This window comes from Macaca nemestrina, chromosome 7 (genome assembly GCF_043159975.1).
Source record: "Macaca nemestrina isolate mMacNem1 chromosome 7, mMacNem.hap1, whole genome shotgun sequence".
Lineage (NCBI taxonomy): Eukaryota > Metazoa > Chordata > Mammalia > Primates > Cercopithecidae > Macaca > Macaca nemestrina.
In genome coordinates, this window is record NC_092131.1 from 167,900,953 (window position 1) to 167,922,830 (window position 21,878).

The 21,878-nt window shown below is 42.3% G+C and overlaps 2 protein-coding genes across 3 annotated transcripts in view; both read left to right on the forward strand.

The window, feature by feature from the left end:
* Positions 1 to 98: 98 nt before the first annotated feature.
* LOC105463642 (NOP10 ribonucleoprotein) lies at positions 99 to 1,557 on the forward strand. Its single transcript, XM_011710843.3, has 2 exons — positions 99 to 255; positions 1,165 to 1,557. The coding sequence occupies exons 1-2, from the start codon at positions 202 to 204 to the stop codon at positions 1,303 to 1,305; spliced, it is 195 nt and encodes a 64-aa protein (XP_011709145.1). The 5' UTR covers positions 99 to 201; the 3' UTR covers positions 1,306 to 1,557.
* A 4,273-nt stretch (positions 1,558 to 5,830) lies between these two features.
* The window catches only part of LOC105463644 (solute carrier family 12 member 6), a 107,630-nt gene continuing 91,582 nt past the window's right edge, over positions 5,831 to 21,878 (forward strand). For both annotated transcript variants that reach the window (XM_011710844.3, XM_011710845.3), the window contains exon 1: positions 5,831 to 6,983. In XM_011710844.3, coding sequence (XP_011709146.1) covers positions 6,713 to 6,983 — 271 coding nt within the window. In that variant the 5' untranslated portion in view covers positions 5,831 to 6,712. The remainder of the gene's footprint in view (positions 6,984 to 21,878) is intronic.

The window sequence follows — 21,878 nt, forward strand, 5'->3', positions numbered from 1 at the left end:
GCCCCCCAAGCCAAGCCCTGCCCTCGTGCGCCCCCTTCTGGCTAGCTGAAAATAAGGCAAAAATTGACTACATTTTCCGGCGTGCCAGGAGAGAGACTTCCGGCTATGCAGGAAGGAAATTGACGAACACGTGACGCGGTCGGGCGGACCCCTGCAGACGGAGCAGCGGAGCGAATTGGGACTTCTGGCTTACGAGCAGTCATGTTTCTCCAGTATTACCTCAACGAGGAGGGAGATCGGGTCTATACGCTGAAGGTGAGGAGAGAAAATAGGTTGTAAATAGGCATGGCGAGAAATGTAGATGGGAGGAATGGGTGAGGCCATACACGGAGTTACCTAGCTGGGTGGAGGGAACCAGAAAGTCCAGAACCGAGGTGGAGGAGAACCGGGAGCGCGCGACGAATTTTTTATTTAAAAAAAAAAAAAAATTGGCCGGGCGCAGTGGCTCACGCCTGTAATCCTAGCACTTTGGGAGGCCGAGGCGTGTGGATTACCTTAGCTCAGGAGTTAGAGACTATTCTGGGCAACACGGTGAAACTACGTTTCTACTAAAATACAAAAAATTAGCCGGGCGTGGCGGCGTGCGCCTGTTTTCCCAGCTACCTGGGAGGCTGAGACAGGAGAATCGCTTAAACCCGGGAGGCGGAGCTTGCAGTAAACCCGGATAGCGCCATTGCACTCACTTTTCTTTTTTTTCTTTTTTTTTTTTTTTTTTAAGACAGGGACTCGCTTTGTTGCCTAGGCTGTAGTGCCTCGGCTCACTGCAACCTCCGCCTCCTGGGCTCAAACAATCTTCCTGCCTCAGCCTCCCGAGTAGCTGGGACTGCAGGCGTGCGCCACCACACCTGGCTAATTTTTGGTTTAGGGTTTTTTTGTTTGGTTGGTTGGTTTTGTTTGTTTGTTGCAGAGACGAGGTTTCGCCATATTGCCCAGGCTGGTCTCAAACTTCTGACCTCAAGCCATCCTCCTGCCTCGGCCTCCCAAAGTGCTGGGATTACAGGCGTGAGCCACCGCGCCCAGCCTTTTTAAGTTTTGTATTTCTCTATTTATTTGTACAACTTTTTGAGCTGATCATTGCATCTTCTGTTTTCATGTTTGCCCTTTTTCGCGCTGTCCCCACCCCATCACTCCTGTACTGACATACATTCTCTATTCCTGGAGCAGAAATTTGACCCGATGGGACAACAGACCTGCTCAGCCCATCCTGCTCGGTTCTCCCCAGATGACAAATACTCTCGACACCGAATCACCATCAAGAAACGCTTCAAGGTGCTCATGACCCAGCAACCGCGCCCTGTCCTCTGAAGGTCCCTTAAACTGATGTCTATTCTGCGGCCTGTTACCTCTCGGAGACTCCGTAACCAAACTCCTCAGTCTGTGAGCCCTGATGCCTTTTTGCCAGCCATACTCTGTGGCATCCAGTCTCATCCTGGTGATTGAGCATGCTTGTGTGAGGCAGTCATGGTGGCATCACCCATAAAGGGAACACGTTTGACTTTTTTTTTTCGTATTTTAAGTTACTACAAGATTATTAAAGATAAAATGATTTGAAAAGCTCTTATTTTGTGTTGTTGGAGGAAAGGATTGGTAGTATTGTTTTAAAGGGAGGGAGATGATGGACGAGAGTACTCCAGAGAGTTGCAACAATACCACTTGGAAGAAAAACTTCAGTCCTGTAGCAAGAGTGGTCATGTGCTGTTAGTGGTAGGAGGGTATTGGGGAAGAAAGATTAAGACTTTCACAGCTGTCAGCATTCACTGAAAAATACCCCTGTTGTCACGTAATTTCTCATCCCTTGAAATAACATTTTGATTAAAAATGGAAGAGTACTTGAAAAAGTAATAGGTATATTATAGAGAGAAGGCAGTGAATTGAAAGAAGACCAATATTTCCTTTTTGTATAACTTTGAGAAAGTTACTTAACCTGTTTAGTCTGATTTTTCTCCTTATTAACTTATCTTTGAACTCTTTTTTTTTTTTTTTTTTTTTGAAACGGAGTCTCACGCTGTCGCCCAGGCTGGAGTGCAGTGGCGCGGTCTCGGCTCACTGCAAGCTCCGCCTCCCGGGTTCCTGCCATTCTCCTGCCTCAGCCTCCTGAGTAGCTGGGACTACAGGCGCCCGCCACCGCGCCTGGCTAATTTTTTGTATTTTTAGTAGAGACGGGGTTTCACTGTGGTCTCGATCTCCTGACCTTGTGATCCGCCCGCCTCGGCCTCCCAAAGTGCTGGGATTACAGGCTTGAGCCACCGCGCCCGGCCTGAACTCTTTGATTTAGTGGTGGGCTTTTTTTTTTTTAAGACAGTCTCACTCTGTTGTCCAGGCTGGAATGCAGTGGTGGCTGACTACAACCTCCGTCTCCCAGGTTCAAGCAATTCTCCTGCCTCAGCCTCCCAAAGTGCTGGGATTACAGGCATGAGCCACCTTGGCCGGCCTAGTGCTATGGATTTTAAAATTGTTTTGTGGAGTCTGTATTTTAATTCTGCAATCTTTATTTTCTATGATATCAAAAATTCTAGATTCCAGAAGCAGATATAACTTAAATTAGCACAGACAGATGTGATTTATGAAGACATGCCCTGGAAAGACTTTTTTTTTTTTTTTTTTTTGAGTCAGGGTCTCACTCCTGTGGTCCAGGCAGGAGTGCAGTGACGTGATCACGACTCATTGCAGCCTCTATCTCCCTGGCTTAAGCGATCCACTCCATTTTTTAATTTTTTATAGAGGCGAGGTCTCACTATGTTGCCCAAGCTGGTGTTGCGCTCCTGGGCTCAAGCTGTCCTCCTGCCTTGGCCTCCCAAAGTGCTAGGATTACAGGTGTGAGCCACAGTGCCCGGCCAGACTTTGTCTTGGATCTTGTTATTTGACCATCCCAGCAGAAAAGTTCAGGATAGTTGTGGATTGCTGAAAAGAAAAAAAAATCTCTCCACTGGGGTCATAATTAATAGAAGACAGATTATTTTCAAATAAATTACTGAAGCATACAGGAATGGTGAAATGAGATACTTGTTCCCTGTTAAGCAATTTTATTTCTTAGCCTGTTCACTTACTTGCAGGGTTCTTAACATTGGATCTGAAGGATTTTAAAGAGTTAACAGAAATTCTGAAATGGGATACTTGTTTCCTGTCAAGCAATTTTATTGCTTAGCTTGTTCACTTATAGAATTGGGTAAAACATTGGATCTGAAAGATTTTTAAAAGTTATCTTATCCAATTAAGGGGATAATGATTGGAGAAATGTTTAAGCACCAAAGTCGGTAAGTGGATTTTGCTTACCAGTTTTTTAATGTTGGCTGCAGTTCTGCCTTTATCTTACAAAAAAAAAAAAAAAGAATTAGCATTGCTGCATGCTACCACCTGTGTAGACTGAAAAGCTTTAACCTGGAAATATTCCTAATGAATATAGAGGAGAAAAAGCAAACTGGCATGAATATATACCAAGGACTTTTTCCATAAAAGATCCCCTGAGGAATGAGCCTTCATTTTACACCAGAGGCTGTGTCCCCCTGAGGAAATAAAACAGATCCCTGGGGTATTAACGTCTGAGACATAAATTTATAGGGCTTGATGAGTGCTCAGAAACAAAAGTCTTAACAGGGATAGTATATTGGAATTAGGTGGTATATATAAGTAAATGCAGATATACTGGTAGGAAATTGGGTTTCATAAAAATTCTGTTTGTTTCTTTATAAAGAAAGTCTGAAGTTTGAATGAACAGCAGGCCTGCCTGAGGAAAAAACTGATCCTGCAGAGAATGGATGAAAGCTGTGGGCCTGAATCAAGAAACCCAGACTTTATAAAATAGAGCCAAGCTTTAGGAGGTTTACACTTGACATTCGAATTTTTCATTTTGTTACCAGGATCTTTTTAACTTTTTTTTTTTTTTTTTTTTTGAGAGGGAGTCTGGCTGTGTCTCCCAGGCTGGAGTGCAGTGGCCTGATCTCGGCTCACTGCAAGCTCCGCCTCCCGGGTTCGCGCCATTCTCCCGCCTCAGCCTCCCAAGTAGCTGAGACTACAGGCCCCCGCCACCACGCCCTGCTAGTTTTTTGTATTTTTAGTAGAGACGGGGTTTCACCGTGTTAGCCAGGATAGTCTCGATCTCCTGACCTCGTGATCCACCCGCCTCGGCCTCCCAAAGCGCTGGGATTACAGGCTTGAGCCACCGCGCCCGGCCCTTTTTAACTTTTTTAATCCTTTATTCCTTGAAAGGATTTGGACTGTGTGTCATTTGATAAGAGAGAACTTACTGGAATACAGTTCCCATCGCTAAGAGTGCTGCTTACACATAACCACTTGTGAGGAGCACAGACCCCAGGCAAAGCCAGCGGCCGGTTTCTGGACCCAGGAGATTGTTAAATTTAGAGGTCTTGATCACAGCTATAGGAAATAGCTTTTCAAACAAAACATCGATGAGTCAAAATTTATGGAACACCTCCATGTATACATTAAATAAACACTAAGAAAAAATATTCTAGCGACAATAAATGTAGTGGTGAAAACATGGAATGGATTTGAGAAAATACCTCAATGTCTTCTCCAGGTATAAAAAATGTATTATTCAATGGAATTTTCAGTCCAACTAGAAGGTGGACATAGCATTTACTAAAGGACAAGAACAAGAAAAAAAATTAAAGTAGGACAAGTGTGTTTAAGGTACTTTAATTTACAGTTTTATTTTTGTTTGTTTATTTTTTTGAGAGGAAGTTTTGCTCTTGTTCCCCAGTGCAGTGGTGCATTCTCGGCTCACTGCAACCTTCGCCTCCCGAGTTCAAGCGATTCTCCTGCCTCATCCTAAGGAGTAGCTGGGATTACAGGCACACACCAGCACTCCCGGCTAATTTTTGTATTTTTGGTAGAGACAGGGTTTCGCCGTGTTGGCCAGGCTGGTCTGGAACTCCTGACCTCAGGTGATATGCCCGCCTCAGCCTCCCAAAGTGCTAGGATTACAGTCGCGAACCACTGCGCCCGACCTACTTTATAGTTTTATTTAATTTTTTTTAACATAAAAATGCTTTATTTTAGACCTCTAAGTAAAAATTACAATGAGGGTTATTCCCAGGTATAGGAGCGGTGTTTCTGGTTTATAAAGAAATCATGAATGATGTTTTCAGAGACACTCGTGAAAAAGAAATGGCTCCTCGGGTTCTGAGGGTGAGGAGGAGCGCCCGCCCCCTCAGATGCAGAGTGAGTGTGCGGCACAGCCGGACCAAGGAAAAGGATTTTACCCCCTTCACGCGGGTCGGGCCGTGCCCTGGACTACAGCTCCCGTCGTGCCCCTTGGCCACTCGCATTCGGCCCCGCCCCGCCTGCCGTGTCCCGCGGCGAGCGCAGGCGTGCTGCACTCTGTCACCGCGGGCTGCGGCGGTTGGGCGGGGCTTTCGGGCGCCCGCGGGACGGTTCCGCCCTCTGACTGCACCCCCGGGCTTCTCTTCGCAAGGTTCACCTCGAATGAAGAAGAAGCGGGGAGGGAAGGGAAGGGCTGCGGCGGCGCGGGCGCAGCCCGTCGGGCCCGGGGCTGGGGAAGGCCAGGTCACGTAACTGCTGCTCTGGCGTCGGGCCGGGGAGGGGGCGCCAGTCCCGGCAGCGCGAACCCTGCGCGCGCCGCGGCTCCGAAACAGTTACCGGCTAGTAAACAACAGCTGCGCGCGCATCCGCATCAGCTGGCGCCGGGATACCGCACCTGCGACCTCCTTCTCCCTCAGCCCGCTGCTCAGGCCAGCTTGCGGGGCCGTCTCCTCTGCTGGGACCCGAAGGAAGAACGGCGAGGGGGTGACCTGCGCCGGGGCGGGGGTTGGGGAGAACGCGCCTCCGGCAAAGGGGGTGGCCCGTCCTGTCACACGCAGGAGAAACCTAGCGAGCGGACCGTGGCTCAGTGGACTAGCTACGACTTGCCACGACTCTGAGCTGCAGTCCGAGGTGTTTTGATCCCCGCTAACCTCCTCCCAGACCCCGAGGACATTTCTGCTAGGAGAAGAGCGGGCGCGCCACCGCCACCGACCTCTCGGAGACAGGAATCCGCTCTGCCCCTGCATCCTACTCTGCTCGCCCTTCTCTCAGTAGTGTGGGTTATTTTTCCCGTTATGCATGCGCACCTTTCCCACCAGACCCAAGTGGATTGTCGACATCAAAAACACCGGGTGGCTTTGCATACACCTCCCCTCAGCCAGACCTGTGGGGTATTCACCTGATACACAACAGGTGGCCGGGTGTACACCTTTTTGCAATCTGATCCACGCTGTAGTCGCCTGATAAAGGTTGGCCTGCACGCACTTCGCTCAACTAGAACCGTGGGACACTCACCAGATAAAGGACTACCTCGACGGGAACCTGGGGGCTGAGGGGAGGGAGGCTTCCTCTGCTGCCCTGAGACCATGGCACTGAGCCTTCAGCCCCGGACCAGAGGGGATAGCTAGGTAGCTCTTCATTCTGAAGGAAAGAAATCACACAAGATTGGCATTGTTTTGTCTTTTTGTTTTTTGTTTTTTTCTCTCTTAAAATACAAATTCACCTATCGGTGATGCACTTTCTAGGACAGTCGGCTTGAATTCTGAGTAGAAGGATTCTTAGTTGGGGCTTTTTGTGTGGTGTGAATCAAGGTTATTGAAATGTGTTATTTTTCAAGTTATCTTTTGTATTATTGCAGTCAACAGTAGCTAACGTAAGAGGAAGATTTTGCGAGGTTCCCCCCACTTTTTTGGTTCTTGAAACGAACAAAATGCATCCTCCAGAAACCACCACCAAGATGGCTTCAGTTCGGTTCATGGTGACACCGACAAAGATCGATGACATTCCAGGTTTGTCAGACACCAGTCCGGACCTCAGCTCTCGATCTAGTTCCCGAGTAAGATTTAGCTCCCGGGAAAGTGTGCCTGAAACAAGCCGTAGTGAGCCTATGAGTGAGATGTCTGGGGCCACCACTTCGCTGGCAACTGTTGCACTGGATCCACCCAGTGACCGGACTTCTCACCCCCAGGATGTCACCGAGGGTAAGTAGAAACACAGGCCGCAGCATACTTTCATTACTGGCTTCTTCATCCAAGATGACCATCTATGGATCTGAAAGATCATAATCATATAATTATGATTATAATAGTCATCAGGAACCAAGGCAACTCTTTGTGAGATGCTTAGGAACTCTTTGGAGTAATAACATAGTGGCTCTTTGCAGTAGTAATTTGTCATGTGGGAAGCTGTATGACAAGAAGGAAGGCAAATGTATATTTTAACTTCCTCATTTTTGTCTTCTTAGAAATGAAATGGGTATTTTGATTAAGGGTGAATATCAAAGAATGTAATCGTTTTTCAGCACAGAGAATCCTAAATTTTAAAATTTAGTGAGTCGGATATGTGTTCTGTAGCCATCATTGACTATTTCAGTCTGCTTTAAGGCCGGTTACATGGAGTAGTTATTGGTCATATCTTAGTAGCTTTCTTCCAAGACTTCGGATGTGCATTGCAAAATTCTTTTTTGAAATCTATGTTTTTATGGAGACCTTGACGCAAGTAGCTAAGCCCACTCAGGGTGATGGTGGGTAGATCTAATGTGCTATTCTGTCAAATGGAAGACTTCTAAAAAGGCTTTTAGGGCCTGATTCCCATGTAATTTTTTCTCTCTGAGCTTTACATGGAAAGTCTGATGAGTCTTTACAGTTAGCAGGTAGCACACAAGCCACTCCTGGCTCATGTTGACTGCTACAGACCTTTAGCTTCCTAAACCAGTTGGTGTGTGTCAGCTGGCTTGGTTTTATTTGATGTACTGGGAAGAGGTGATGGAAGAGAGAGAAGAGAGAAAATGGGGACATCATAACATTTTTTGGACTCTGAAATTTAAAAGTTTGAGACCTGTACTGCTTTATATATTTAGTTTTATGCTGTGTTGTAACTAATATAATCTTTTAGTGATAAAAATTTTCCTTAAAGACTCTTAAAATAATATCCCACCCAAATTTGAAAACCGTAGCCTCACCCACTGTCTTGTGAAAGCAAGGCTTACTCACCATTTTCCGGTGTCAGGAAATATTGTTCCTTTTAACCTAAAGGGTTCAGTAAACCAGAATGATTTTAGTTCCCTTATTCTGTGTGTGCTTTTAATATGTGGAGACAAGGTAGATTTGGTAAAGTTTACAGTTCTAAAATTCACTCATCCTTGACTAATCATTTTTTCTTTTATGGAGATATTATAGGTTGGTTCTCAGACTTTACTGTTTTCAACTTTTTGACAAATTTTACAGTATATCATACTTTGTATTAAAATTACAGTGTGGAGTAAAAATTTATCATTTCCTCTTCCTCCAAATTAATTCCAAATTGTGGTTTTAGTTTTTATCCATCATGCTTGTATTTAGGTTGTAAAAATACCAGATAAAGACTATACCAGTGTTAATTTTTTAATGTTGTAATTATCATTAGGTAATTTATAGTTTAGCTTGTTAGACTTGTGACTTAAATGGTATGGAATTGTATTTTTATTCTTTGGAAAAGTGGACTTATTTCAGTAATGTGTGAGACCAGCAGAACAGGATCCTTGTCCAGTCTGCGGTTCTGATGTTACCCTTAGGCATTCTTTACAGTCTACAGTGGTATCCTTTTACATTACAGGGATAAAAATGGGGATTACAGGGGTAAAAATGGGGACACGTCTAAGTGAAATTTATGTTTGTTTACGTGGTTACAGATGTTAAAAGCTTGGTTCTCTATGTAACACATTCCTTACTTAATGTTTAAATATTCTCCGGTACCCAGATGAAAGGCAAATTAATAGTCTGGCCATTAGAGAGCACTTTGCCCTATTCTTGTGGAACTGTCTACTTTCTCAGTGACCTACCTTTTATCTCTTTTTCTTTCTATATTTAAAAAAATTCTTATGATGACCGTCATCATGTGATAAATTTTCCCCACCATTAGAAGAAACCACTTAGAAACATAATTATTTCACCCTTGGCTTCTCAGTATGTGAAAGCCCTTATTAGATTTAGATGTAGATCTTCAAAGGTTGCTGTTGTGAAGAAAAGGGCCTAATGTTAATGTACGTTTTCCTCTAGGCTGCCTTTAATATAGAAAACAACTGCATCCTTTCTACAGTTGACCATCCTTAAGCTCATAGTACATTTCACAATTAGTTTGCTATTTTAGTATTTACAGTTCTCTGAATTTTTTGACCCTTATACATCCTTCTGTGGTTGTGACACTAGTATGAGTCTTCTTTCCCCCATGCCTCCCACATTTCTTCATGTAGAGAAACTTCCCACCTGAAGTTTCTTGTCATATGTCTTTTACTCACATTACATCACACAAACGGGGTGACACATGAAGATTTTTTTTTTTTTTTTTGAGATGGAGTTTGTTGCCCAGGCTGGAGTGCAATGGTGCAATCTCCACTGACTGCAACCTCCATCTCCCGGGTTCCAGTGATTCTCTTGCCGCAGCCTCCCAAGTAGCTGAGATTACAAGCATGCGCCACCATACCTGGCTAATTTTTTGTATTTTGTAGAGGTGGGGTTTCACCATGTTGGTCAAGCTGGTCTCAAACTCCTGACCTCAGGTGATACACCCACCTTGGCCTCCCAAAGTGCTGGAATTACAGGCGTGAACCATGGCACCCGGCCCCACATGAAGTTTTAAATACTTATTTCAGTGTGTTTTAATTTTTTCTGCTACTGGCTTTCTGAGTAGACAGTTTTCTTTCTGCTATCAAAGTAATTTTTCTTTCATTTTGGCAAGGCTCCATTTGAATTTATAGGACTGTCTAGTTGGTAAAATCAAGAATCTTAGCGGTGTATTAGCTTATGTATGAAGAATGCCTTAAAGATACAAAAGAAACTGTTGAGAGTGGATGCCTCTGGAAAGTCAGTTACAAAAATAGAGTGGAGCTGGGTGCGGTGGCTCACGCCTGTAATCCTAGCACTTTGGAAGGCCGAGGCGGGTGGATTGCCTGAGCTCAGGAGTTCATGATCAGCCTGGGAAACACAGGGAAACCCTGTCTCTACTAAAAATACAAAAAATTAGCCAGGCATGACGGCGTGCACCTGTAATCCCAGCTACTCAGGAGGCCTTGACAGGAGAATTGCTTGAACCCAGGAGGCGGAGGTTGCAGTGAGCTGAGATCACGCCACTGCACTCCAGCCTGGGTGACAGAGCGAGACTCTATCTCAAAAAAAAAAAAGAAAAAAAAGAGTGGATTTTCTTTTACCAAAACAATAAAGGGCATATACAATTTTTAAATATTTATAGTGTGTCACTTTTATAGTAATTTGTTTGAAAAGCACCACATGTTAGAGCTAATGATCTAGAATCTCATTCTGATCAAACCACATTTTAACAAATGAGGAGACTTAAAACCCCAATAGATTAGACTAAAAAAATAACAAAATAAATGAGGAAACTAAGGCTTATAGAGACGGTTATTTGTAGATCACATAATTGCAAAGCCAAGACTGAAGTTCAGGCCTCCTGACCTTTATCTAGTGCTCTTTCTTACATTGTTTTGCCTCTGCTAGGATGAACATTTTTGACATGTGCTTTATAACCATGTGGCTATAAAGCATGTTTTTATATGTCATTTGCAGTCCCTAATACTTTTTTTTTTGAGATGAAGTCTCGCGTTGTCGCCCAGGCTGGAGTACAGTGGCACTATCTTGGCTCACTGCAACCTCCATCTCCTGGGTCCAAGTGATTCTCCAGCCTCAGCCTCCCAAGTAGCTGGGATTACAGGCATCTGCAACCACACCCAGCTAAATGTTGTATTTTTAGCAGAGTTAGGGTTTCACCTTGTTGGCCAGGCTGGTCTCAAACTCCTGACCTCAAATGATCCTCCTGCCTCAGCCTTCTAAAGTTCTGGGATTACAGGTGTGAACCACACACCCTGCCTGCAGTCCGTAATACATTTCAACCTTTTATAATTCAACAGATACTCCCTGAGACGCTGATATGTATGAGGCAGTCTGGTATTAATTGTAGGGAATATACAGATAACATATAGTTTCTGCCTTTGCAGATCTCATGGTATAGTGGTGAAAATGACTAGGGCACTTTACTTATTCCTTCACCAAATATTTATTACTCTGAGCAATTATTAAGGATAAGGCACTGGCTGGCTGTTAAAGATGTTGGGTGTTAAAGACAGAGAAAAAGAATCCGTTATCTGTCCTAAGGAAAGTTGTGATCTAATAGAGAAAGCAAACACATTTGTATATAAATTATAATGCTGTATAAGTCCAACAATAAAAACATGCAAAAATACAGCAAAGGAAAATGATCAACTGAGATAAAATAGAGACACTAAGAGACCGGAGGACTTGATAAGGTAAAGTGTGGTGAAAAGTGTAGAAAGGTTAAAGACTGTGGTCAGATGATTGAATGTTGTTGGAGTGAGCAATTTCAGAGGTAGAGCATTTCTCATGTAATGTGATCTGGTGTGTAGCCTTGAAGTGGGTTTCTGAAGTGAAGAGTTGAAGTCTAAGTATAACAACTTTGAGACTGGCTGTTAACCAAGTTTTTGTGAGAGATGTTAGAGACACAAAAGTAATTTAGATAAGTCCTTTCTTTAAGAAGGCGTGTCCTCTCTGAAACCTTTTCTGATTGAACCCTATATCCAGATATAATAAACCAGGCTCTTTTTGTCCCTATATTGCTATAATACCTATATCACTGTATTTTGTTTTTATTTACATACTATCTTTCTCAACTATGCTGTAGGGTTCTTGAGGACAAGGATACAAAATTATTTATACCTAGTATAATATGTGATATCCCATATAACTTGTACACAGTAAGTATACATTGAGCTGAAGATCTTGTAGACTTAAGAACAAGAGACAAATTAAAAACATACTCTGATAAGGGCATATTAATGTATGTACTACAGCAGTGCTACTTCATCTGGCTGCATAATGAAATGATCTAGAGAACTTTTCAAAAAATGCCTCTAGGCTGAGCATGGTGGCTCATGCCTGTAATCTCAGCACTATGGGAGGCCGAGGCGGGAGGATCACTTGAGGCTAGGAGTTCGAGACCAGCCTGGCCAACATGGCGAAACCCTGTCTCTACTAAACATGTGAAAACTTTTCCAGGTGTGGTGGTGCTTGCTTGTAATCTCAGCTACTGAGGTGGCTGAGGCATGAGAACCTGGGAGGCAGAAGTTGCACTCCAGCCTGGGTGACAGAGCAAGACTCTGTCTCAAATAAATACATCAAAATAAAAATAAAAAATACCTCTACCCTGAGAAACAAAATCCAACAAAAAACAAAATTATCATTCTTAGCCACACACTAAAATAAGTGAATTATATTGTATTGCCAATCATAGGTGACTATTACTTTCTTTTGTTTTGTTTTTATTCTTCTTTTTTGAGAGAGAGTCTCACTCTGTCACCCAGGCTGGAGTGCAATGGCATGGTCTCCACTCACCGCAACCTCCGCCTCCCGGGTTCAAGTGATTCTTCTGCCTCAGCCCCCAGTAGCTGAGACTACAGGCATGCGCCACCACACCCAGCTAATTTTTGTATTTTTAGTGGAGATGGGGTTCCACTATGTTGGCCAGGCTGGACTATTATCTTTCTCTTAAATATATCTTCTATATTATATAATTATTAAATACTATCCATGTTTTACCTCGGCATTCTAATAGTGAGCTAAAATACATTGATTTGGTACCTTCTTAGCTTGCCTGAAAGCATCCTCTTGATAGTTTTTTGTGTTTTTTTTGTTTTGTTTTGTTTTGTTTTGTTTTTTGAGACAGGGTCTCATTCTGTCAACCAGGCTGGATACAGTGGTGTGATCACAGCTCACTGCAGCCTCAACTTTCTGAGCTCAAGCAATCCTCCACCTCAGCCTCTTGAGTAGCTGGGAACACAGGTGCACACCGCCATGCCCAGCTAACTTTTTTTTTGTAGAGATGAGGTTTTACCATGTTGCCCAGGCTGGTCTCGAACTCCTGCGTTCAAGCAGTTAGCCCACCTCAGACTCACAAAGTGCTGAGATTACAGGTGTGAGCCACCATGCCTGGCCTTAGATTTTTTTTCTTTAAAAAAAGCTTTTCAGTATCACTTGTCCAAAACATTTTGGTTGTAGACCTAAACTGTTTTTCCTTTCTTCTCTATACTCCATAGCCAGATTAAACTTTATAATATACTGCTTTACACCACAAGAAGCAATCAGCCAAATCCAGAATATGGAAAGTCTTATTGAATAACTAGATTCTTCAACAAATAATTGGGATGGGGCGGAGGAGGAGTGATGGGAAGAGAGGGAAAGCTGTTACAGATAAAAAGAGCCATTTCAGCCAGATGCAGTGTGTGAACTTGGTTTGGATTCTGATGTGCATAAAACAAATGAAAAAAGATACTTTTGACACAAGTGGGGGAAATTTGAACATGTACATGGTATTAAACAATATTAAGAAAGTGTTAATTTTCTTAGAGATGTTTATGACACTGTGGTAACGTAAAGCTGTTATCTATACAGATATATATTGAAGTGTTTACAGGTTAAATGAAATGTACTCCAGCTCCTTCTTCCCCACTCCTCCCCAAAAGAGTTAGGGAGAGAGAGACAAAACAAGATTAGCAACTGTTTATAATTTGTTGAAGTAGAGTAAAAGGTACATTTTACTATTTCTTAGCTTTTATCTTTGAAGCTGTCTGGGAACTCTCTGAGCTCAAGTGATCCTCCCACTTGGGTCTCTCAAAGTGCTAGGATTGCAGGCATGAGCTGCCATGCCGGGCCAATTTTTAAAAAGGTTAAATTACAATTAAAGGATTTTCTTTTATTGAGTGTGTCCTAGAATACTGTAGATATTTGATTAAATATCAGTGATTGATACAGTGATTACCTCAACTTCTTGTCTTTGATCTTTGGTGGTCTCTTCTATGTCCTCACTAAGTCTTTCCATCATGAGCCCAAATTCTTCTCGGTGGCATGTTTCTAGATTCCAAATTCTCGTAAATGTTGATACTACCTTTACTGGAATGGAAGGAAACAAAAGAAAGAAGGTACTCCTGCAAACCTGGGAACCTTATGAAAGTCGTGCTTTCCCATTTTAAAGCTGTTAGAAGAAGGGGAATATTTCTAATGCTGACATTTAAGGCAACTTATAATGCTGTAAGCTTTTGAATTATGGCTGCTGCTTCTTTTGCCCTTCGTGTCTAACATATACTTCTGGACTACTAAGAACTTTGTGCAAATTGTAAAAGGGCACCCCTTTGTGCCCTGAGCCATCATGGCTTCACTGGAGAAGGGCAAGCTGGATTTCAACCCCCTTCCCCTTGCCCTTCTGGCTTAATGCCCTTGTGCACAGTCTACAAAGCTGTAGCTGGTGAGCTTGATGTTTCAGAATAATGAAGTTACATGTGTTTAAGTTTTTGGTGATGTGTATTTCTGAGGAGTAGGTATGAAAGTTTGGAGAGCTATAGTGTAGACTTATGAGCATTTCAATTTTGTGAATGTTAAACCAATGTATTCTTTTAATGAAGTTTTATAAGTTTTACAAGTATATGGAGAAACAAGCAGCTATTCTCTGTTAAAACCCTGTAATTAGTGCTTCAGTGTATATATATATATATTTTTTGAGACGGGGTCTAGCTCTGTTACCCAGGCTAGACTTGGGTAGGCAGTGGCTATTCAGAGGCACAACTGTAGTACGCTGCAGTCTTGAACTCCTGGGCTCAAGCGATCCTCCCACCTCAGCCTCCCGAGTAGCTAGGACTACAGGCATGCGCCACCATGCCCAGCTAATTTTTGTATTTGCTTTTGGTAGAGATGGGGTTTTGCCACGTTGCTCAGGTTGGTCTCGAACTCCTGGGCTCAAGAGATCTGCCCACCTCGGCTTCCCAAGCTGCTAGGATTACAGGTATGACGCACTGCACCTGGCCCTGGTATACTTTTTAAGAATCTTAACAATTACATTTGAAGGTACAAGTACAAAACTGCAGAACATACACCATATACACATGCATACAGCACCTTGCCTTAATGGCAGAAGTTCAATACCTGATTAGTAGGAAACACTATCACCATATTTGCTCAGCTCTAAGGTGTGTACATTACCGTATTTTAACATTTCTGATAGTCAGGTGCCTTTTACTTTTGAAGAATTTTTAAGCTACTGTTAAAGTGGAATTTATACTTAACGAGATTTCAGAATCAAATCAGTATTGTAAGTCAGTCAGTCTGAGAGGCTATGTGAAACCTGAAATTTTGAAGTTACCTTTGGATGTCTTAACTGAAAAAAATGTAGGGGCTGAAGGTTTTTTCTTCTTAAAATATCAGTTTTTGTAGTTGAAAACCATAGAAATAGAAAACAAAAGCCACATTGTTAGGAAATGACAGGTCTTAATTCTAATTTTAGTCTTTTTTTTTTTTTTCTTTTTAAAATTTCCTGTTATCTTAGCTCAGAGCTGGGTTTCAGTCTCCAGTTTTCTAGCTAAATTAACCAGTGGCAGTTTTTGTTTATAGTTTTATTATGGCATTGCTAATGCTCGTTATATTTGTCGTGGACTTGAGCAAGAAACTCAATTGATGACATTCATCTGTTTATAGTCATTACCATTTGGTAAACAACTTTAATTTTTGGCAGAGTAGCACCTGAGTTTCTCTCGTTTTACCAGACAGGTCAACATTTACTTTGGGGTGAAGCTATTTATTTTTCATATTGCTAGTTTAAAAAAAAAGAGAAGAGAGAACACTAATAAGTTAAAAACTATGTACACATGTACATTTTTCACTTTGAGGAGCTATGAGAAATAGAATCTAACCAAAATTTACCTTTATTCTATTTTGAGAGCATTTGCATTTACCATATTTAATTTTTTCTTTTTTTTTTTTTTTTTTGAGATGGAGTCTCGCTCTGTTGCCCAGGCTGTAGTGCAGTGGGGCTATCTCGGCTCACTGCAGCCTCCGCCTCCCAGGTTCAAGCAGTTCTCCTGCCTCAGCCTCCTGAGTAGCTGGGATTACAGGCATGTGCCACTATGCCCGGTTAATTTTTGTATTTTTAGTAGAGATGGGGTTTCACTATGTTTAGGTCTCGAACTCCTGACCTTGTGATCCGCCTACCTCGGCCTCCCAAAGTGCTGGGATTACAGGCATGAGCCACTGTGCCTGGCTAAAGTTGTTGTTGTTGTTAACAGTCTTTTTTCACAGCTGGCTAATTTACATCCTAAGATGCATGCAAAAGATTATGCTCAGTTTATTTTTTTCTGGTTCAGCAGCATGGTACATTTCAAATGAAATTTTAAGAATTGATAGGAATAGAAAAATGTTCTTCCTTAGGCCGGGCGCGGTGGCTCAAGCCTGTAATCCCAGTACTTTGGGAGGCCGAGGCGGGTGGATCACGAAGTCAGGAGATCGAGACCATCCTGGCTAACATGGTGAAACCCCGTCTCTACTAAAAATACAAAAAACTAGCCGGGCGTGGTGGCGGGCGCCTGTAGTCCCAGCTACTCGGAGGCTGAGGCAGGAGAATGGCGTAAACCCGGGAGGCGGAGCTTGCAGTGAGCCCAGATCGCACCACTGCACTCCAGCCTGGGTGACACAGCGAGACTCCGTCTCAAAAAAAAAAAAAAAAAAAAAAAAAAGAAAAATGTTCTTCCCTATTAGATGAGGTCAGTTCTTTTCCCTTTTGAAAAATGATCAGTTTTGGTATTTTTTCATTTTTAAAAAAGTCATTTTATTCTGTACTAAGATGAAATTTATCTTATCCAGGAGAAACCTGAGGTTGATAAGGTTAAGTAACTTGCCCAAGGTCATACAAATAATAAATTGAAGAATAATGAATTGAACCCAGGCACATGTAATTCTAAGACCAGCATTTTTGTCATTACATTGCATTTTCTCTGGTACGCTAATAGTAGTTGGCCCTATTGAAACATTTATTAAGACATAATTGCTAGCCTGGGCAACATAGTGAAACCTCATCTCTACAAAAAAAAAAAAAAAAAGCCGGGTGTGGTGCTGTGCACCTGTAGTCCCAGCTACTTGGGAGGCTGGGATGGAAGGATTCCTTGAGTCCAAGAGGTCAAGGCTATAGTGAGCCATGATCATGCACCTGCACTCCAGCCTGGGTGACAGAGCAAGACCCTGTATCAAAAAAAAAAGTAATAAAATGACATATTATCTGAATAACTTAAATTCTATGTTCCTAAAAGGAAATCTGGCATAAGGATATGTATTTCATTGTCTTTTACACAAATTATGTGCCTAGAGCAGTGTAGTAGTGCTGAGTTACATCAACAGTTATTGATTTAGTTACATTAATCCTTCTTTCCTAAAGCTAACGAAGATTTTGACCCAAGTCTCAGTAGATCTAAAACATTTTGTTTTGGGTTGTGTTTTCATTTTCCTTTTCTCACATTTTTAGAAATATGTCCTTAGTTTCAACAATATGTTGCTTAATGTCAGGTTTATTTTCTATATACTTTTTTGTGTTGATTAGGAGCCCTTTTTTTTTTTTTTTTTTTTTTTTTTTTTTGAGACGGAGTCTCGCTCTGTCGCCCAGGCTGGAGTGCAGTGGCGCGATCTCGGCTCACTGCAAGCTCCGCCTCCTGGGTTTACGCTATTCTCCTGCCTCAGCCTCCTGAGTAGCTGGGACTCTAGGCGCCCGCCACCGCGCCCGGCTAATTTTTTGTATTTTTAGTAGAGACGGGGTTTCACCGTGGTCTCGATCTCCTGACCTTGTGATCCGCCTGCCTCAGCCTCCCAAAGTGCTGGGATTACAGGCGTGAGCCACCGCGCCCGGCTAGGAGCCCATTTTTAATCTAGCAAGCATTTCTTTATTTTTATTATTATTTTTTTTTGAGACAGAGTCTTGCTTTGTCGCCCAGGCTGGAGTGCAGTGGCCGGATCTCAGCTCGCTGCAAGCTCCGCCTCCCGGGTTTACGCCATTCTCCTGCCTCAGCCTCCCGAGCAGCTGGGACTACAGGCGCCCAGCACCTCGCCCGGCTAGTTTTTTGTATTTCTTTTTAGTAGAGACGGGGTTTCACCGTGTTAGCCAGGATGGTCTCGATCTCCTGACCTCGTGATCCGCCCGTCTCGGCCTCCCAAAGTGCTGGGATTACAGGCTTGAGCCACCGTGCCCGGCCCTAGCAAGCATTTCATAATGGAAGAATGAAATGTCTTAGATCAGAAGCGAAACCCTGAGTCACTCAATGTCTGTGTTCATAGCTGCCACTGCTACGTCTTTGGTTGGTGATTCTTAGGTTCTGTCTGTCATACCTGGGCTATATTGACGTCAGACTAAGGAAAAAGGTGGCAGCCTTTTATAAAGAGTTGTGATATTGTGAAAGAGGCAACAGTGGAAACTGAGGACTCAGAGGCGTTTGATAATGCCTGCTTTAGTATTTGGATCATCAGCCGAAGTGGCTGAAGTAGCTATCAAATTAGCTAGCCATCAGCTATCCTACTCTATTCTTTCCTCTAGTGAAGACACAACTTTTAGGTCTCTGAAAAAGTAACTGGGCAGGTGGTGTTGTGTTGTGTTCTCAAGGTTCATTCTTTGCTTATAGTGCATTAGACATGTAATCCTAGTTTTATATTGCCTTTGAGTCTATAGTTAATTGGGTAAGACCTTGAGCTCCTTGGGCAGGAACAGTGTCTTGCTCTCCATTTCATTCCTATTTCTTGGCACATAGTGGGCACTCAAATATTATTGAGTAAATGCATGATCCTTTCAGTCTCAGTTAAAGCATGAGATTTTCCTGAGGCTTTTTTTTTTTTTTTTTGAGACGGAGTCTCGCTCTGTCGCCCAGGCTGGAGTGCAGTGGCACAATCTCGGCTCACTGCAAGCTCCGCCTCCCGGGTTCACGCCATTCTCCGGCCTCAGCCTCCCGAGTAGCTGGGACTACAGGCGCCCGCCACTGCGCCCGGCTAATTTTTTCTATTTTTAGTAGAGACGGGGTTTCACCATGGTCTCGATCTCCTGACCTTGTGATCCGCCCGCCTCGGCCTTCCAAAGTGCTGGGATTACAGGCGTGAGCCACCGCGCCCGGCCTTTCCTGAGGCTTTTAACTTGGAGAACTCTTTGCCCTTCTTACTCTACAATATGATGAATCCAACAGAAAATAATGTCTTTTAGATATTTATAAATATGTAGATCACCAACCAAAGAGGTAGCGCTGGCAGCTATGAACACAGTCATTCAGTTACTCAGGGTTTCATTTCTGATGTATGACATTTCATTCTTCTATTTTTAGTTTTAGCCCCCAAATTCATTATATATTCACCACTGATAACATCTCATAAAAATCCATTTTCATAGACAGTTTCAAGTCAAGATTTAAAAGGCTTAAGCTGTAAGCCTTTGCCATCCCGTGATAGTTGGTCTTTACCAAAGTAATTGATTCATTCAATTCTTTTAATAATTTTATACATAGTAAGGCAAAATTTAGAATTTGTGATCATTTTTATATTTTTCACTAACATTTCCTGTCTCAGTTGCAGAGGGATAAAAGGGTTTGCTGAATATGATAAATAAGGAAAATGTGTGTACATCTTCTACTTAAGAATGAGACTGTACCTTTCAGACTCCAGCTATAGTAGTAACCCTAAATGTAAGTGGTGAACTGCTCATTCTCCTGTAAGATGTTTACAGCATTTTCTAACACAGAACTATTTAGAGTGTAGTGCAAGACAGTGCTGGCCCACGAGCTGTTTATTATGTGTGAGGAGATAAGTTCGGAAATTGAGTTTTTAGAAACTTGCATAGCAGTTTGATAGAACAAATTTATGTCTGTCAAATCAAATAATAACAAATTGGGGCTTATATTTGGTATATATTTTATTTTTCTAGTAATTCATTTTTACTGTTTTTTAGCAAAATTATTTGCCCATAATGAATTGGAAATTCAAAGAAAAAAAAAGTTCTTTACCAGAGATAATTTGCAAGGAAGTGTTCTAAAACAGTGGTTCACATCCTTTCATGTTCGCCTAACCTTCTAAATGATACCGCACTCGAAGGGGTGCGGAGTGTGGAATGGAGACTGCTGTTTCCTTACCAGTAGCCCTCTGATAGAGAATCCTTATATTGAAAATAATTTCCCACTGACTTTCCCTTAATTGTTTCAATCTTTTCACTAAATCTAACTTAAATTGTTTTTTTTAATAAATGGGTTTAATAAAACAAAATACTGGTTATTATGAATTCTGAGCTATGCTAGTGTAACACATTAAGTTGCAATGTCAAAATACTACCCCAAAATAGACCCATTCCTCTGAAGAATGGGCATGCTAACTATTTTTTAGCAGGTATAATATAGTCACAAATAATGTGTTTTACTGAAACTAATTAGTAACATAAATACAATATGTATAAGATTTGGCCTAATATGTAAAGCTCTATGGGAGTAATGCCATTATAAATGCCCCTTTTGCCCTGGCCTTACCTTTATACCTTATTACTTTAAAATACCATAATTTTTTTAAAGTATAAAAATGTAAATATTTCATACCTGTATGATTCCTGTTTATCGTTGAATAATAATTCATCGTGTGCCATATACTACAGGTTGGCTATTTTATTGATGGATACCTGGGCTGTTTCCTGCTTGGGTTGTTATGAATAAAGCTGTTATATACATATTTGTTTGAATTTTTTGTGGACTTATGCTTTTATTTCTCTTGGGTAAAAATACTGAGAACAAGAATTGCTGGTTCTTAGGGTAGGCATGTGTTTTTGATTTATAAAAAACTACTGGAACTTTTTCCAAAATGATTGTGCCATTTTACACTCCCCACTGATGTTTGTGCTACGTCTTTACCAGAAGTCTTTTTTTTTTCTTTTTTGAGACAAGATCTCACTCCGTCACCTAGGCTGGTGTGCAGTGGCACAATTAGGGCTCACTGCAGCCTCAACCTCCCAGGTTCAAGCAATCCTTCTGCCTCAGCGGGGACTACAGGTATGCAGTAGCACACCTGGCTAAATTTTTCTGAATTTTGGTAGAGAAAGGGTTTCACCATGTTGCCCAGGCTGGTCTCAAACTCCTGAGCTCAAGCAGTCCTTCCACTTTGGCCCTTAAAAGTGCTGGGATTACGGGCCTGAGCCACCATGCCTGGATGCCAACAGTCTTTTAAATCATCAGTCCCCAACCTTTTTGGCATCAGAGACTGGTTTCATGGAAGACAATTTTTCCACAGAGTAAGGTGGGGGACAGGCATGGTTTTGGCATGAAACTGTTCCACCTCAGGTCATCAGGCATTAGATTCTCATAAGGAGCACATAGCTTAGATCCCTCGCATGTGCAGTTCACGATAGGGTTGGCACTCCTATGAGAATCTAATGCTGCCGCTGATCTGACAGGAGGCGGCGCTCAGGCAGTAATGCTTGCCTGCCTCTCACCTCCTGCTGTGCGGCTCGGTTCCTAACAGGCCAGGGACCAGTACCAGTCCATGCCCAGGGGTTGGGGACCCTTGTTTTAAATTGTCATTTTAATTTGCATTTCCCTGATGGCCAGGGATGAGCACTTTTTCCACGGTTTTTAGTGGTTTCCGTATCTTCCTTTGTCAGTTGTTTAAATCTATTGCCCATTTTATTTGTCTTCATATTATTGATGTGTAGGGAATTTTTATATCTTCTAGATACAGATCTCCTTTGTCAAGTATATGTTTTGTGAATATTTTCTCCCAGTATGTGACTTGCCTATTCATTTTCATAATGGTGTCCATTGTATTTTTTCAACATTTTATTATGAAAATTTTCTTTTTTCTTTCTCTCTTTTTTTTTTTTTTTTTTTGACAGAGTTTCACTCTGTCGCCCAGGGTGGAGTGCAGTGATGCAATCTCAGCACATTGCAACTTCCACCAGCCCGGGTTCAAGCAATTCTCCTACCTCAGCCTCCCAAGTAGTTGGGATTATAGGCGCCCACCATCATGCCCGGCTAATTTTTGTGTTTTTAGTGG